This window comes from Ptychodera flava, chromosome 7 (assembly GCF_041260155.1).
Source record: "Ptychodera flava strain L36383 chromosome 7, AS_Pfla_20210202, whole genome shotgun sequence".
In the NCBI taxonomy this organism is placed as follows: Eukaryota; Metazoa; Hemichordata; class Enteropneusta; family Ptychoderidae; genus Ptychodera; species Ptychodera flava.
Window position 1 is genome coordinate 13,814,533 of NC_091934.1, and position 16,556 is coordinate 13,831,088.

Genomic DNA, 16,556 nt, shown 5'->3' on the forward strand with positions numbered 1-16,556 from the left:
AACAAAATCTGTCTACGGACGGACGGACGGACGGACAGACAGACGGACAGACGGACAGACGGACGGACGGACGGACAGACGGACACACACACAGACATTGTGGTGACAAAGGACACCTTTGGTGCTTCGCACCACAGTGTCCAAAAATGGCGAAATACACATTACAAAGACAGGTATTTGCGAATGAAAAATACAACATTCTTTACCACAGTGTGATTGAGTTCTACCCTTCAATGTTATTTAGTAGTGATTCTGTTAAAGTACAAAGTTCATCTCATTTTTGAGGCATTTATTAAAAGGAAGGCGGAATACAAAATACAAAGACAGGAATTTGCGAACGAAATATACAGCCTGCTTTACAACAGTCTGATTGAAGTTTGTTCGAGAAAGCATTTTAACACTCTCTCTCTCTCTCTCTCTCTCTCTCTCTCTCTCTCTCATAGACTGTAAGTATACGAAAAAGGAGATTAGGTTGACAATACTTGTATTCAGACCACGCTAGAAGAAAACCCTATCCTTTCAAAATATTAATGTTTATTAAAATCTTTCTGTTCTAACGGGGAATGCCAATTAGTTTCATCGTCTAATACCATACTAGATGTGATAATAAATTGTTTCTGCCCTTCATTGCTATTTAGCAAGGATTCTGTTAACGTACAAAGTTCATCTCATTTTTGAGGCATTTAATAAAAAAAGGTGAAATACACAATACAATGACAGGGATTTGCCCTTGAAAAAACAACATTGTTGACAACAGTGTGATTGAGTTTTGTTTGAGAAAACATATTTCAATCTCTCTCTCTCTCTCTTTCTTTCTTTCTTTCTCCCACTCCCTTATAGGATGTAAGTATACCCAAAAGGAATTAAGGTTGACGATACTTGTACTCGGAACAGGCTAAAATGAAACATATCCTTTCAAAATATTAATGTTTATTATTAGTTTTCTTTTCTAACGGGGAAGGCCAATCAGTTTCATCATATAATACTATACCAGATATTAAATTAAACTATTTCTGAACGTCAGTATAATTTAATTTTTGGGAGTGGAGATTTAGCCGACTGGTTCTGTCTCAGGCCTCTCAGCTAGGCGACTGATGCCGTATGTTGTGGGTTCGAATCCGATTGAAAACTATCCGTATTTTCTATCCTGGGTCGGTAACACTGCTGGTGGACAGAATTGTCCCCGAGGTTATCGTTCGCCCAGTTAAAGCGATGAAATTCGTTTCTTCGCTTCGATAAAGTGTGTATGTGCGATGTATGATAGTGAGCATGCGTGCGTGAGTGCTTCACGAATTCTACAACGTGTTGAAAGGTCTCAGTCAGAAAAATGTAACAACTTAGCCGGCTATTGAACCACTCTTTTTGGGAGTGGAGATTTAGCCGAGCGGTTCTGTCTCAGGCCTCTCAGCTAGGCGACTGATGCCGTATGTTGTGGGTTCGAATCCGATTGAAAACTATCCGTATTTTCTATCCTGGGTCGGTAACACTGCTGGTGGACAGAATTGTCCCCGAGGTTATCGTTCGCCCAGTTAAAGCGATGAAATTCGTTTCTTCGCTTCGATAAAGTGTGTTTGTGCAGATGTATGATAGTGAGCATGCGTGCGTGAGTGCTTCACGAATTCTACAACGTGTTGAAAGGTCTCAGTCAGAAAAATGTAACAACTTAGCCGGCTATTGAACCACTCTTTTTTGGGAGTGGAGATTTAGCCGACTGGTTCTGTCTCAGGCCTCTCAGCTAGGCGACTGATGCCGTATGTTGTGGGTTCGAATCCGATTGAAAACTATCCGTATTTTCTATCCTGGGTCGGTAACACTGCTGGTGGACAGAATTGTCCCCGAGGTTATTGTTCGCCAAGTTAAAGCAATGAAATTCGTTTCTTCGCTTCGATAAAGTGTGTATGTGCGATGTATGATAGTGAGCATGCGTGCGTGAGTGCTTCACGAATTCTACAACGTGTTGAAAGGTCTCAGTCAGAAAAAATGTAACAACTTAGCCGGCTATTGAACCACTCTTTTTTGGGAGTGGAGATTTAGCCGACTGGTTCTGTCTCAGGCCTCTCAGCTAGGCGACTGATGCCGTATGTTGTGGGTTCGAATCCGATTGAAAACTATCCGTATTTTCTATCCTGGGTCGGTAACACTGCTGGTGGACAGAATTGTCCCGAGGTTATCGTTCGCCCAGTTAAAGCGATGAAATTCGTTTCTTCGCTTCGATAAAGTGTGTATGTGCGATGTATGATAGTGAGCATGCGTGCGTGAGTGCTTCACGAATTCTACAACGTGTTGAAAGGTCTCAGTCAGAAAAATGTAACAACTTAGCCGGCTATTGAACCACTCTTTTTGGGAGTGGAGATTTAGCCGACTGGTTCTGTCTCAGGCCTCTCAGCTAGGCGACTGATGCCGTATGTTGTGGGTTCGAATCCGATTGAAAACATCCGTATTATTATCATATACCTACATTCATGTGCCTGTGTAAAGCTGCGGGAGAAGCGCCCATTCGGAACCCCTTGCATTTGTTGTACGTATCACGTTCCCGGTCCGGTTTGGTGCTCAAATATGGGCACTCGCGTGCACTTCTGAACTATCTCGATTCTCGTTACTACGTGCGTTGCTATCCCCAAACGTTCCATTCGTACACAAAGCCAGCGCGAGATTTTGAAAACGTCTGCTCGCTCAGATCGAAGTTGCCCGTGGCGACAGTGGAGCCGCGCAGGTGACATCGGCTTTTCTTTCTAAATTCTAGTGAATTCCTGTGTATACTAAGTGTGTGCCTGTCCAGTATAAATTACAAGCAACTGGCATCACGCTTTCATCCTTCTTACACCTCGATTTCAGCCTTAATCTCTGTTGGTCACGTAATAGTACTCATATTGCTTTGCGCGTTCTGGAATTCTGTAGGCAAACAAATGACGTCATTATGTATGTCAACCCGCGACGGGAAGTGGCCATCGTATTTATGAAAAACTGACACTAATTGCGATGAATTTTTGATATCGCACGTATTTTTATCTCCTTAATAATGTTGAATATTATGTAAACTACATATTTATCATTCCATAAGGTATATGATAAAACCTTTGCGGCCCTGATACGGCTTTTGCGGCCCTTGGTCGTACGGCGTACGGGCCCTCGCACGCTCGGGCCCTTCCGCCGAACGACCTCGGGCCGCAAAAGCCGTATCAGGGCCGTAAAGATTAGTAATGATTCTGTTAAATTAAAAAGTTTATCTCATTTTTATACATTTATTTAACATAAGGCGAAATGCACAATACAAAGACAGGAATTTTAGAATGGAAAATAGAACATACTTTTCAACATTGTGATAGTGTTCTCTCTCTCTCTCTCTCTCTCTCTCTCTCTCTCTCTCTCTCTCTCTCTCTCTCTCTCTCGAATAGGCTGTTAGTATACCAAAAACGGTTTAGGTTGATGATACTTGTAGTCGGACGAGGCTAAAATCACACATTTTCCTTTCAACATAAAAATGCGGTTTTTAAATTTTTATTTTCTAACGGGGAATGCCAATTAGTTTCGTCATCTAATACTATAGTAGATGTGAAATTAAATTGTTTCTTCTCTTCAACGTTATTTAGCAGTTATTCTGTGAAAGTGCAAAGTTCATCTCATTTTCGAGGCATTTATTAAAAGAAAGGCAAAATACAAAATAGAAAGACAGGAATTTGCGAATGAAAAATACTAGTTGCTTTACAACAGTGTGATTGAATTTTGTTTGAGAAAACGTTTCAATTCTCTCTATCTATCTCTCTTTCCCTCTCTCTCATTCTCTCTCTCATTCTCTTTTTCATTCTCTCCCTGTCTCCCTGTCTCTGTCTCTGTCTGTCTTTCTGTCTGTCTGTGTCTGTGTCTGTCTGTTTTTCTGTATGTCTGTTTCTGTGTCTGTCTGTCTGTCTGTCTGTCTGTCTGATTGTCTGTCTGTCTGTCTCTGTCTCTCTGTCTCTGTCTCTGTCTGTGTCTCTCTGTCTCTCTCTGTCTTCTCTGTCTCTCTCTCTGTCTCTCTCTCTCTCTCTCTCTCTCTCTCTCTCTCTCTCTCTCTCTCTCTCTCTCTCTCTCTCTCTCTCTCTCTCTCTCTCTCTCTCTCTCTCTCTCTCTCTCTCATAGGAAGTAAGTATACCAAAGGATTTTAGGTTGACGATACTTGCAGTCCGACAAGGCTAAATAAAACAATATCCGTTCAAAATATTATTGTTTACTAAAGTAAAGAATGTCTAAATGTCACATCCACTGTACACAACATTACCTTGTGGTCTTTATAAAGAGAGCAATAACTTGGAACGATGTACCTTCCAGTTTAATCCACTGTTTTATGTTTTCCTATGGTCTACGCTGTCTTTATGTGAGTTTTTCTACCAAGAAGACCAAAAACTTTCTTTAGAAAAGGTTTATCATTTCGAAATGTCAGGCATAATGTGAGGTTATTACGAAAATACTGCAAAGAATGTATCACCCGACCCAAAGCGGAGGGCAATGCTCGGCGCCAATGTCCGAGTGCATCCTTTGCGGTATTTTCGTAATAACCTTATAATAATACATCTTATATTCGTTACTGGGGCATCAATTTGTCAGAGCAATGACCGTTTTTGTGCAATGTCAACAATTTTTCTTCCGATTTATAGCATGTTTTCACACTGTTGCAATGAGTCCCTTGAAACCATTCAACACTGAACGTGCAGATACAGCAGCTGGGGATGGGGCGCCTTGAAACCGTACGTGTTACGGAACGGGCGTGCCGTACGGCTTTTTAAGCGCACACTAAACTATATTGTTCTCGATTATTGATTATGTGAAAATTTAAATGTTTGCTCATAAGCGTTATAAAGTAATTTACCTACAGAGTGGGGCAGACTTGCAGCGATTTTCTAAGCTGTTATCTAATTGGTAAGCAGAATCGCTCCGTTATAATTGACTTATACAAATTAATTCCCTAAATTTCTGTAAATAATGACGATCGACCAATCAAATATAGCCTTGTAAACACGCTGCAAGTCAACCGATAGTCACCATCCAGCCGATAGTCACTATCAAGAGTCTTATTCATTTTAAAGGGACAAAGTCGGCTATTTTCTACACATTTTTCAAGAGCAATATTCCTCAGTCACAAAGTCGACCCAAATAGTGATCATAGATATATGAAAGCGCCTTCTTACTCTTTACAGCAATGTTCAATGTTTGCCTTGGCGTCCAGGCGATTTGAATTAACCACCATAGTTGAATCCCATCAGATAATGAATTAATGCGCACACAACTTCAGATCATCGTTTGGAAAAGTGCGTAAGCGGCCCATAACCTTCATACAACCTTCAGTACAATGGATAACGAGGAGCACACTACAAAACGAACAACAGTAAAACAGTGAAACTTAAAAGGGAATTTGCTCGTTAAACTATCGAATGATACGGACTGTGAAACATTAATAATACCACAGACCAAATTCTTCTATGATAAAACTAAAACGTACCACATGTGTAAGATTGCTACCTTGATACTGATAGTGAAACAGTTACAGAGTAATACATTTTCTTTGCATTTTATGGTGAACAAATCTTGATTACAAACCTGCATCTTCGAAGACTTTTATGTAGGGAATCTTTCTGCCATTCCTTTATTTTTCAAACTTCATATGAACGTTGAATCATCGCAGCCGGAGATGCGACGGGACATCGGTGACATCGTTGCACTGCCGAGTACAACCGATCGTTGGTTACCTCTTGACAAACAAATTTGTGCGAATGTTATTGTACGGGGGATTTCTCTGCGCCTCATGTAACTATTTGTTACAGTTTTACGGTATTACGAACTACATGTGAGTACATGGATGGCAATGACCGCAGCATTGACAGCAGCAGTCGCCCTTATTGCCTTCCTGTCACAATCATCGCAGGGCAGTCTTTGCAGGATTTGCTGCGCTGACTGATAGTGGTTTTGCCCGAAGTCAAAGACCGCTAAACAAACACAACAAGCCGCTTACAGGAAATCCCCTTGATCGATAATTGCTGTGAATGCCATAAAATTCATGCCACGAACAGGAACACATTGTAGGAACCTATTATCTTAGACTGCCCCGGTCGCCTGGCTTTCCCCGACAGCTGAGTTACTAGCTGGTCAAGCAAGGCGTTCACAGCCTGCCATTAGCGCGTCGGTCTGCTGATGTTTAGTCCTTCAGTTTTGAAACCTATATCATGCCCCCAGACTTGGAGCAATTCTACCTTTATATGTAAAATATTGTGTTCGCCGGTACAGCTGAAACCACAAGACTGATTTCCCTTGGCATGCACCCAACTAGCTACTGGAGGCCTATAGCCGGTAACACACAGCCCTGCCATGTAGAGCTTAGTTACTACTGCAGAACATTTTTGTATGGACGAAGCCCGGGTTGAAACAACCCGGGAGTGAATCTGATTTCTGATGATGAAGCTTAGTCTCACCGTTGATTCTTTTAGACGTGATAAGAAAAAGTAGAAGTATGTCTCGTCGGATTGAAACATTATCATACGGTGTATTCATGCAGTCATGACTAAAGGACCGGGCATACACAGCATGCAGCAGTACCCACAATGTATGCATCAGTCACCAAAGTATATTGCTTCAACCTGGTGATCACCTCAATACTAAATGAGACAGTCTGCGTAAGTTTCTTCCTTCATTTTAGTCCCTTTTGATATTTCTATACCCACAGTCCATGGCCAAGTAAGTCTACATGAAAGTACAAACGAGACAAAAAGAATCCGCTATTTAGGCAATAGGTCACAGTGAGAGACACTCTAGACGATCGGCAAACGGCTACGTGATTGTTGCAGCCTGTAGGCATTTGAAATTCCCTTTCGAAAAATGTGCTCTTTTGCAGCAAACAACAGTGTATCGAAGAACAAGATTGGTCGTCAAGGTCTGCATGCAAAGCTGACCGTCAAAATGTAACTTCAGCAAACGGCATCGATAGTAAGCTTGGGTGAATCCGGAACTCTGCTTCTTGACACGGAGCTATATAACTATAAGCGGCAGGTGTCATTGTGTGTTTTTTTTCATACGGATGCTCACACTACTCACAGCGGTGAACAGCCGAGTTGTTGGTCATGACCATTTATTCTTTCTCGTGATGGTTTTATTTATCGTGCCTAAAACCGGGATGGAATACATGCATGCTCACCCATTCATTCAGTATCTTTCAACGTGTCAAACAATGTAAATAGTGTCTCGTATCAAACAAAATTCATGAAAAACGGCCGACTTTGTCCCTTTAAAGTTATATGATTGCATAAATAGATAGCGAATAATAGCTTAACTTCTTCTCGAAAAAGCCTTGTTAAAACTATGCAAAGCGACTTAATGTTGATGATTATCTCAACAACAAGCGGTCAACCGCTAGTTCCTCATTGCGTTTTGCGTTGAATTTGCAGGCATACATCTTATGAAAATTTCGATGTCAATATAGCACTGTATATATGCGTACCCCTTGTGAAAATGTTTATGGCAATATGTGTGAACATTAATATTCTTTTTTACTTTTTTACCAGAATTTTTTCATGAGGCTTCAAGAATCCTCTCGAAGAAGTGAAACGTGCAGAAATCTTTATCGAGGACGGGTTATGTTAGTAGGGGCATATGGTGCAGGGAAGACATCGACAAAAGGAAGTCTTTTCAAAGAACCTTATAAAACAGAGCATTTGAGCACAGATGGAGCTGATGTCTTCAGTATAGATATCACAGAATGGATTATTAAAGGTAATGTTTTGTCCCACGAAATGATGCATTAAAATTGTTGTCTTAAAAATTAAAGTACTTAAAGGGTTAAAGACGCCCCTCGGGTACTTATAGCGGATTACTAGAAATGGACGCTCATTATGCAAACCGACACGGAACGAGTAAGACAAAGGGGAGCTCCCGAAAATGTAGCATTTTCATCATTTATAAGAGACTACTTACTTGGGGCCAAATTTAAACACCTACGGTAGCATGAATATGCTACCCAGTAGTTGAGGGTCTCAATTTAAACACTAAATAAGTTTAGAGGTAGATTTCGATGTCTAAATGTAACAAGGACAAAGTGCCCTTGATTTACATATCAATGCATAGCAGTACAAGTCACTGGCATCGACTGTCGATCAAACGCTTCTTCAAACTCAGCCTTGTATCAACGCAATGTTTGTAAAATCTCTGGAAGCGTTTGTTTAGTAAATCAAGAATAAACACTTGTAACCACTTTGCCTTGCTTGATCTTCTAACGGTAGCCCGAAAGGTAAATGTTCCGAAGATCAACGCGGTTATGCAAAACCGTTGAGGTAAAAAAGTCCACCAGACGAACTTTTCCTGGGACCTGCAAAGTACCTACCTTCGATGCATTCTGAAAACAAAACGTAGTTACATTAGTATCTAGGTCGGTATAGTTCGGTATACTCTTTTTGGAGGATGTGGTGGCCCTGAAAAGGGCCGTTTTGGTTTGGATTGAACGTGCAGAGGAGTGCTCATGACCACGTATGGCCAACGTACGGTACCCCGGGCAAATTAGGATACAGTGACCATACAAGGGAAGTTACACAGAGGGGCATAAATTCCCTCCTTGTGACGATGACATCATCTGCCTGCATAAGTTGTTGCTTTCGCAACAAATACCGCTCGTCCCGCCAAGCATTTCTCCGATCCAACATGTTCCAGAATTGTCGATAATGTCGATGTCGAATCGACACGTTGCCGTTGCAGGGCTCCTGACCATTGCCAAGCCATTTCTGTCTGTTTGTTGTCACACAGGGTTGGCCAAAACAATGGATGCATTCGTTGGCGGCGGGATCTCGCGGAATTAGAAAACGACGTCCGCTGTTTTCACCTTCGACTCCTACCTTTTCCACTCCATTGCTTTCTTGATGCGTGCTTGCGGTTACAGGAATCGCTCTTTTCTGTCTTTTCTGACAACGCGACTTCTTTGACTTTGGAAGATACACAACTTGCCAGCCACGGTCATTGGAAACTTCTTCGATGACACGTAGCTGCTCTTTTGGACATGGCGATTCCGACGTTGTCACCCATGCTGAAGCCAAACTGGGAATGAAATACGAGGGTTTTTCTAGAGCGATTTGAATCCCCCTCCCCCCAAAAACCCACATTCACACGTATTCTCATTACCATGCTTGTAAACGGCAAAGGTCGTATGGTCGAAGTTTGATACCACAACAACAACTGCAAATGTGTATTTTCATATCATTGCCAACTAAAGGTGTTGTTGCTAAGGCAGAATACAATTGACAGGAACTTGTGCCATGTCCTGTGACAAGGTGTAAATTTCACACAACAAAGCTGGGCGAAAGATGAACAGGTAGCTTGTCACACTGGCGGAAGGACGAAAGGAGCCGATCTTTGAAGTTGGATGTCAGACTAATTCACACATAGACAGTAGGAGGAGACTTCTGCTGTCAATTTCAGGAGATACAAACATCTTCATATACGATCCCACCATGATCATTTCAAACATAATTGTCTCAGCGCTCCAAACGTTCATTACTATACCCTGCATTGCAGAGAGTTTAGACTTTTTCGTGAGGTAAATTTATCCCTTTTCCAGCATTATTTTTAATAGTTTGTTGGTTTTTTCGAGTGTAGCAGAGACCATGTTTCAACGAAGGTCCTGTCTTTTCGGTTGATATATTTGTTCCAATTTGTTCGATGCTGTAAATCGCGACAACAAAACCTGGCTAAACCGACATGCAGAGAATAGCTACCAATATCCACGCGAATACCCTATCTGCTTTCTACCAAGAAGTACTCCATAAAATTGCTGTACTTTAGGCAAAATGTGTTTCCTTCATGAAACAATTAGGAATGGCGCCGTTGAAGTGGTCGCAATACACACGAAACACGCTCACGCCAATGACACACTAAAAAGACCCGTACGGTGAGAAATCGGGTGCGTCAGTGGCATGCAACGCCGTAATTTATAGCCAACAAGTTTCTAATAACACCAACCGAGCGAGGTAGTTGCAGTTTCTATGAACTTCCATTTTCAACAAGTTGTCTCATTGAGATGGTTTGGCTGTTATAATTGTCTTTGTTCAAGTGATCAGCGTCCCCTTAAACTGATCGATCAGCATGGCCTGACAGCGTCTATTCACCTACGACCTCGCCGCACCGCAGGCGAACATCAAACGAGATAGAAAATAACAAATGTAACTTAGCTTGCTCAAAAATCATTGGTTACAAAGCGAGTTTTTGAAGTTCGTGGGGACAATCGGGGATTTTACATATTGATCGATCAGTTTGTGAGGTCATAACGCAGGCGCAGCGCGATAAGCTTATGCTCGACAGCATGGTCCAAATCAAACGTCTTTTCGTGCGCGCACGTCCGTTTCATTCCCGGATTTCACTTGTGAAAAATACATATTCAAATTCGACTGTAACCTCAAATGTGGTAACCGTTATATATAATGTACATGGATAATTCTTGTGATAATCGGGTCAAGTAAATCTGTGTAGAGAGTGATATTGATACTGATAAAGGCTATGTTTGACCGGGAGGAGTACCCACTAATGCGAGAACCAGGGATTGAGAACGGCGGCTTTAATACTCACAATAGGGTGATAGGAAACACATGGTTTACGTCTGTGCAACCTTCACCGTGGAAAATTCCTTGTAATTACTTTGTACGTTTCAAGTCACTCGTGGTTGTATTATTTTGATGTCGAACTCTCCTCTGAAATGAATGACTGACTCTACAACTCAAGATACTAACATACACATTGGAAGACCACAGAACACCTATATGTGGTTTATTTACTCAAATGTGAGCAATTTCTACGTTGTTGTGTTCTCTTGGCAAGAGGAATTGTGCCACACCCCATTTCATGAAATGATTGATGAAAAGTTAAAGAATCCTTTGGTACCATGTATGCGTCGAGTATTGCAATGATAATATTGCTAAATCCTACCCACGTTAGAGTTCAAGTGGTCTGCAAACATTAAAATTCGCCCTGCAGCTGAAGATCCAACGAAGCATTCCGTTATATGCCTTTTATAGGAGTAGGGAACTTAGTACTTGTTTAGCGCTAATGCAGCTCTTACGGAGTGTGTAAACTTTATATATAAAAGGGTCTGACCATGTGCTACAGTAATGGACAACGTCGAAAAAATTGTAAAATTTGTTCTCTAAATACCGTCAGCAGTAGTAAATCCCACGTGCGAGTTGTTACATTTAATCAACACCTACAATCGAGGTCATCACTATCGTGGTTGACTTGTGATTGAAAATGAAAACTCGGAAAAGGAGAGTAAAGTTAGAATGTTAATTATAAAAGTGCCAACGTTGTTGTAGGGTACATGAAAATATATAAAATGATATAACAAAAATGTTTCTACGCATATGTCCATGTTGCAGGGAAATTAAGCTATTTCAAAGGATCCACATCTCTGCAGACAATTAAGATGGATAGCAACATTAACACATTTGATTATAAATTATGCATATTGTCGTACTAAGCAACTAAATCTTTGATTGTTTTAGACGTTGTATTTGGTACGCTCAGAACACTAGTAGATTTATGGTGTCCAATCCATGCTAAAATTTGTTCTTTCTCTTTTGTTGTTCTGAATTTCAATTTTATAACTCAAGATTGCCCTCGCCTTTCTTTATTACTATTCTATACTTAATTTAAAAACTCGACTTTCTATGTCTACTTCTACGTTCTATTCTAAATCCCAAATTACAAATAAACATTTCTCTCAATTTTCCGTATTCTTATCCTATATTAAATTTGACAATTCACAACCTTAAGATCAAAATTGTGTTTACGTTGTCAATGAAGGCTTCATTCTACCGTAATGTAGCAAAATTGTACCTGCATTACTCGGTCACAGCAATTCATTACGTTTAATGATAGAACAGTGGAGAGGTTGGCACAATTTTCACCGAATAAAATTTCACCCTATTTTACTAATCTATACTTAGCGGAATGTTGTTCGACAAACCACGGTTCGTGGACAAACCGTCGAAATTAGAAGACGTCGCAACCATTTTTAAAGATAAAAAGACAAAAAACGTGTGGTTACGTACTTTCCAAGCGGGAACAATTTTAAATACCGGATTTCACTGAGTTTTGGCAGACGTTCGTCAGCAAATGAACATTGTTGTTTTAGTAGCTATCGGACGGACTGTAACTGAAATGTCTTTATCTTTGACCTCTTACCGCATTGATCGGCTCTCTATATTGATATTAACGAAGCAGCCCGGCCGTCAACATAAAATAGTAAAAAAGTATATGAATGGTATTTAAATGTTTACATTGCTGTTTTTTTACTTCTGAAACGATCACATTTCACTTTTTAAAAGTACAAAGGAGCTACCATTACCTCTTTGAAATCAGCTTATTGATAAAATAATTCCATCAATCTCCTTTTATAGAGCCACAACTTGGGCTGATCAAAGTACATATAAGAATAATAAAATTATAACAAAAGCTAAGGCCACTTTAGCAACTGGAAATGTTATTTACAGTTTGAGTATATGCTGTGCATACTTTGTGATCATATGCCCACGACCTCATCAGTGTCTCCTCTGACGTGAACATGATTTATCAGCCGTGACCAACTCTTTTAGTGTAACCCGCATTAATTTAAAGGCGACCACCCATTATTAAAACGGAACAAAAAATTCTCAGCTGTCTTACGTCTGATCCCTAAACGTTTTGGGTTTTGAAAACTATTCCGAGAAAATCGGGCCTTACGGTGTTCAGGACACGTGCTGACGTGTTACGTGTTATTTTGTTGTAGATAAACACTGTACGGAGCCATGTAATCGTACAATACTGTCGAGAATTGTCGTTATCGGTCAGGATGCTGCCATTCTCTATGTTCAGAGTGTTTAGTATGTCGAAACACACAAAGAAATAATCAGTTAAATGTCACTTAAATTTATAGCAAGGAACAATACAGACAAGATAGAGTAAATGAATACTTAAATGGAAATGATTATTGAACAAGTTTAACGTTAAAGTTTAACAAAAGAGAAATATACTATTTAGACAGTGTTATTCTTAATAGTTAATCACACTCTATGAAAATCGCGATCCGATCTTATATGTTGTATTGTCTCCTGCAGAGTCATGTTAGCCATATGTTGGCTAGTGCTCAGCATTTTCATAATTATTTGAAACTTAAAATAATATCCAGACACTCGTCTTTCCCTAGTAGAAGTAAATTGATCCCAGTAAACTACTAAACGTCGGTATATGTTGGGGTAGAAATTCTTTGTGGACGCATGGACACTACATGGTACGGTCAAACAGTTCCTTCAAAATTTAGGCAACATCAAATTTATTGCAGGTTTTCAATCAGTTTCATTTACATTTAGTCATTGGGATATGATAAAAAGGTGATATCCCATGTTATTTCCACTCGGTCGGAACACATTCGTCCTGTTTCATAAGTGAGGTCCGAGACACATGTACCTGTCACAGTGATTGGTGTCTGCGGTCCTATAAGGTCCGCTTACAACCCACTCAATGGCAGGACCCTTTTTCTTAGGTCTCATTACCGTGTAATGTTTAGTTGACGGCACTCTGCCTTTCTGCCTCATCATGATGTCCCCGTGTTACTAATAGCCTCGTTTTGAATGTTCACTGCCTTCTTATGTGTAATGTTCCATGTATTTCCTGGAAACCGTTGTAGTAATCAGTCATTCATGATGTTTGAACTGAACTAAACTTGGTTCTACCGCGACATGAAGACGATGACAAGGAGAATCAGTGTTCACTGAGAAATATGAAGTCATTCAATTTGGTTGTTTTATTTTGCAATGCACGCTTGGTGTTCAGCGATTCCACGATTCAATAGGAATATTTTGATGTAGTCGGTAGCGCAAAATAAGCATATTCTTTTCTGTAAATTTGGAAAAGTTTGGCCAGTGATGACGTCTTGTGCAATGAGGAAAGACGTTTGGTACGATTGCTATCTCTAACAATGATTACAGCGTTCAGACATGAAGGATATGATTCCAACAATCATCACTGCCCGTAAAGCAAAGAAACTAGTAAAATTTTGAATTCTGCATCCCTTACGACTAATGTCACTTGTTACCGTAAAACATTAGGACGTGCAGTAACAATGTTGTAAATATCGTAAATATCGTAAATGCTGTAAAATCGTTATATCGTAAGGTGTCGATGTGGTGGATATATTTTGACGTTGGGTGGAACTACCGTAAATATTGAATAAGGAAAATGGGAAATGGATTCCGGAATGTGTAGCATTGCGCCTTAAAAACTCAAATCTTGTAATTGTGGAAATTTGAAACACTCACTACTGTGTTTTCCGACGTACAAGATACACAGACCTGCGTATGATGCCTTTTTCCTACGCGTTATCCGGCCTCCCAACACAGCCGTACTAAGGTCCATAGACAAAACAGGCGACATGCGGTCCTAATTTGGATCGTGCATGAATAATGACATACATACTTTCCAGATCACAGTGTCTGAGTTTTCCGAATATGTAGTATAAAAACAGTAGAGAGTTTTTCTAGTATCTCAAAGTTGCGCAAGCATAGATACAGCGAAAATAAAGCTAGCGTGGACTCTGTTTTGTGCTGCGCAACAAAGTATACGCAGCCATTGACGTTTTTACAGACAAAACATATAGGCATTACTGCAAATGTCATGAAATCTTTTTATTGACCCTGTTATTTTTTCAAAACTGACGCTAAACATAGATAGGGCCTTTAAAACGAGAACGGACGTGTGTGGATGCGATGGAAGAGGTTCTTTGGGAATAGGTGGGAACCATTCATTGGTACGGATAGTCGCTGATGTGGGAGTGGCATATAAGAATCGGTCATAGTCGATGACATTGTGCTCGCTGTTGTCGGAATTTCATCTGGACGTTTATAATAGACGTACGGTGATGATACTGGCATCACATAATATTGATAAGGTGTATAACACTTGCAATTAAGTTTTTAGCATTCTTTAAGCTGTCTGCTTCGGTGTTTGTTCGGTTGATGTTGTTTCTGACTTCGGGTTTAAGTACTGTCTGCTCTGACAGAATTTTATCTCTTTCATTGTAAAGCTCATTAAGACGCATATTCGCCATCTCTAATTCTTCAACAAAAGCTCTGTAGTCAGGATTTAGATTGTTCCATTTGTAGAGCTTATTTTGGTATACTTGTATTTTATGTGCATTACTGCTAGCAACATGTCGTAAGAGAGTCAGTTCATCTCTGATTCGTCCCATATCATCGGGTGTCAGATCCTCGACTGGTATTGTATCGTTTAACAGATCTTCTAACCGCATTGTACGACTCATATAGTCGGGCTCTGCCAACCCCTCCCACTGTATACTTTTCATATAAATTCAGAAGCTCCCGCACTTTTTTTAAAGATTCGGGGGCTAAAAATCCACCTCCTCTAACTTTTGATAGCCTGAGGTTTTTTAAAATACAGCTTTCCATACAGCATTATTTATCATTTCAGTTCGTGCTGCTTCATATGTAATTCTCGTCTAAGAATTGTTCAGCCATTTGTATTCTAGGTTCTACTCTCCGTTTAGTCATAGACTCTAGAGAAAAATGGGACAGGCAACTGCTGTGGTTTCTTTGTGCGATCTATCTTGGAATATATTAAGTTTATTTGCCAAGCGGTCGCCAACAACAATATTTCGTACTTAACACTGAATCTCATTAACGATCAAACTGACGTTCTGAATATGTACACTTTGCTCTTGCACATGGCACGTTCCCAGTGATGACACAGAGAATTTTGAGGGTTTTTTGGATACCAGTCATGGTGAATGTTCTGGTAATGATGAAGATCACATTTTGGATTCTAGCCGATGCCAATAGGAAAACACCAGACGATAAAAACAGTGTATATTTAGCCATAGATGCTACAGAAAACTCTTGCTAGGTATCGACATCTTAAGTTTACATTCACTACGATACAAATCTCTGATAACAACAAGTATTTACAAGTCAGACAGGTCTACACTTCCCCAGTCCTGCGCAACAAAAATCTGACCTTTAATTTGACGAAAATCAGGGTACACAAAAACTGATTACTTCATCGGAGCTCAAATACACGACCTTTTACATTTTGGTACTGTTTTAGCCTAAAGAAACGCCAAAGTTCGGATATACTACACATGTCTACACCCGCAAAGTACTAGAAAATACATTTTTAACACTGACTTTCGCTGTCAGGCGAAACTTTGCGATAATCGGACTATCCATCGGTTGATGGAGTCAGAAGCGATAAGGTAGACATGCATTTACACAAAGCTGAACGCTGTCCTCACAAATTTTGCCTTTCACAGTTTTCAAACAACAACATTTCAGTAGTTAACATACATACTTTACCGAATCATGGAGCACTCCTCGCACAGAAAATATTTCGATGGTTAAAAAACAGCAAAAACGAGGGAAACTTCTGAGATACATAGACGATTGTGGAATGTTAACAACTCTGTGATGTCAACTGCTGTCAAGTCTGGAACTGCAGTTATATGTGTTTGGGATTTCTATTGTAACCTTTGTCACTTTACAGCACCGTACTGACTCCCTGCAGACTTCTAG

The 16,556-nt window shown here is 40.2% G+C and overlaps 1 protein-coding gene across 1 annotated transcript in view; it reads left to right on the forward strand.

Annotated features, from left to right (window-relative positions):
* The first annotated feature begins 7,532 nt into the window (after positions 1–7,532).
* LOC139136830 (probable serine/threonine-protein kinase qkgA) overlaps positions 7,533–16,556 on the forward strand; it is a 73,207-nt gene continuing 64,183 nt past the window's right edge. The window contains exon 1 of the mRNA XM_070704668.1: positions 7,533–7,734. Coding sequence (XP_070560769.1) covers positions 7,536–7,734 — 199 coding nt within the window. The 5' untranslated portion in view covers positions 7,533–7,535. The remainder of the gene's footprint in view (positions 7,735–16,556) is intronic.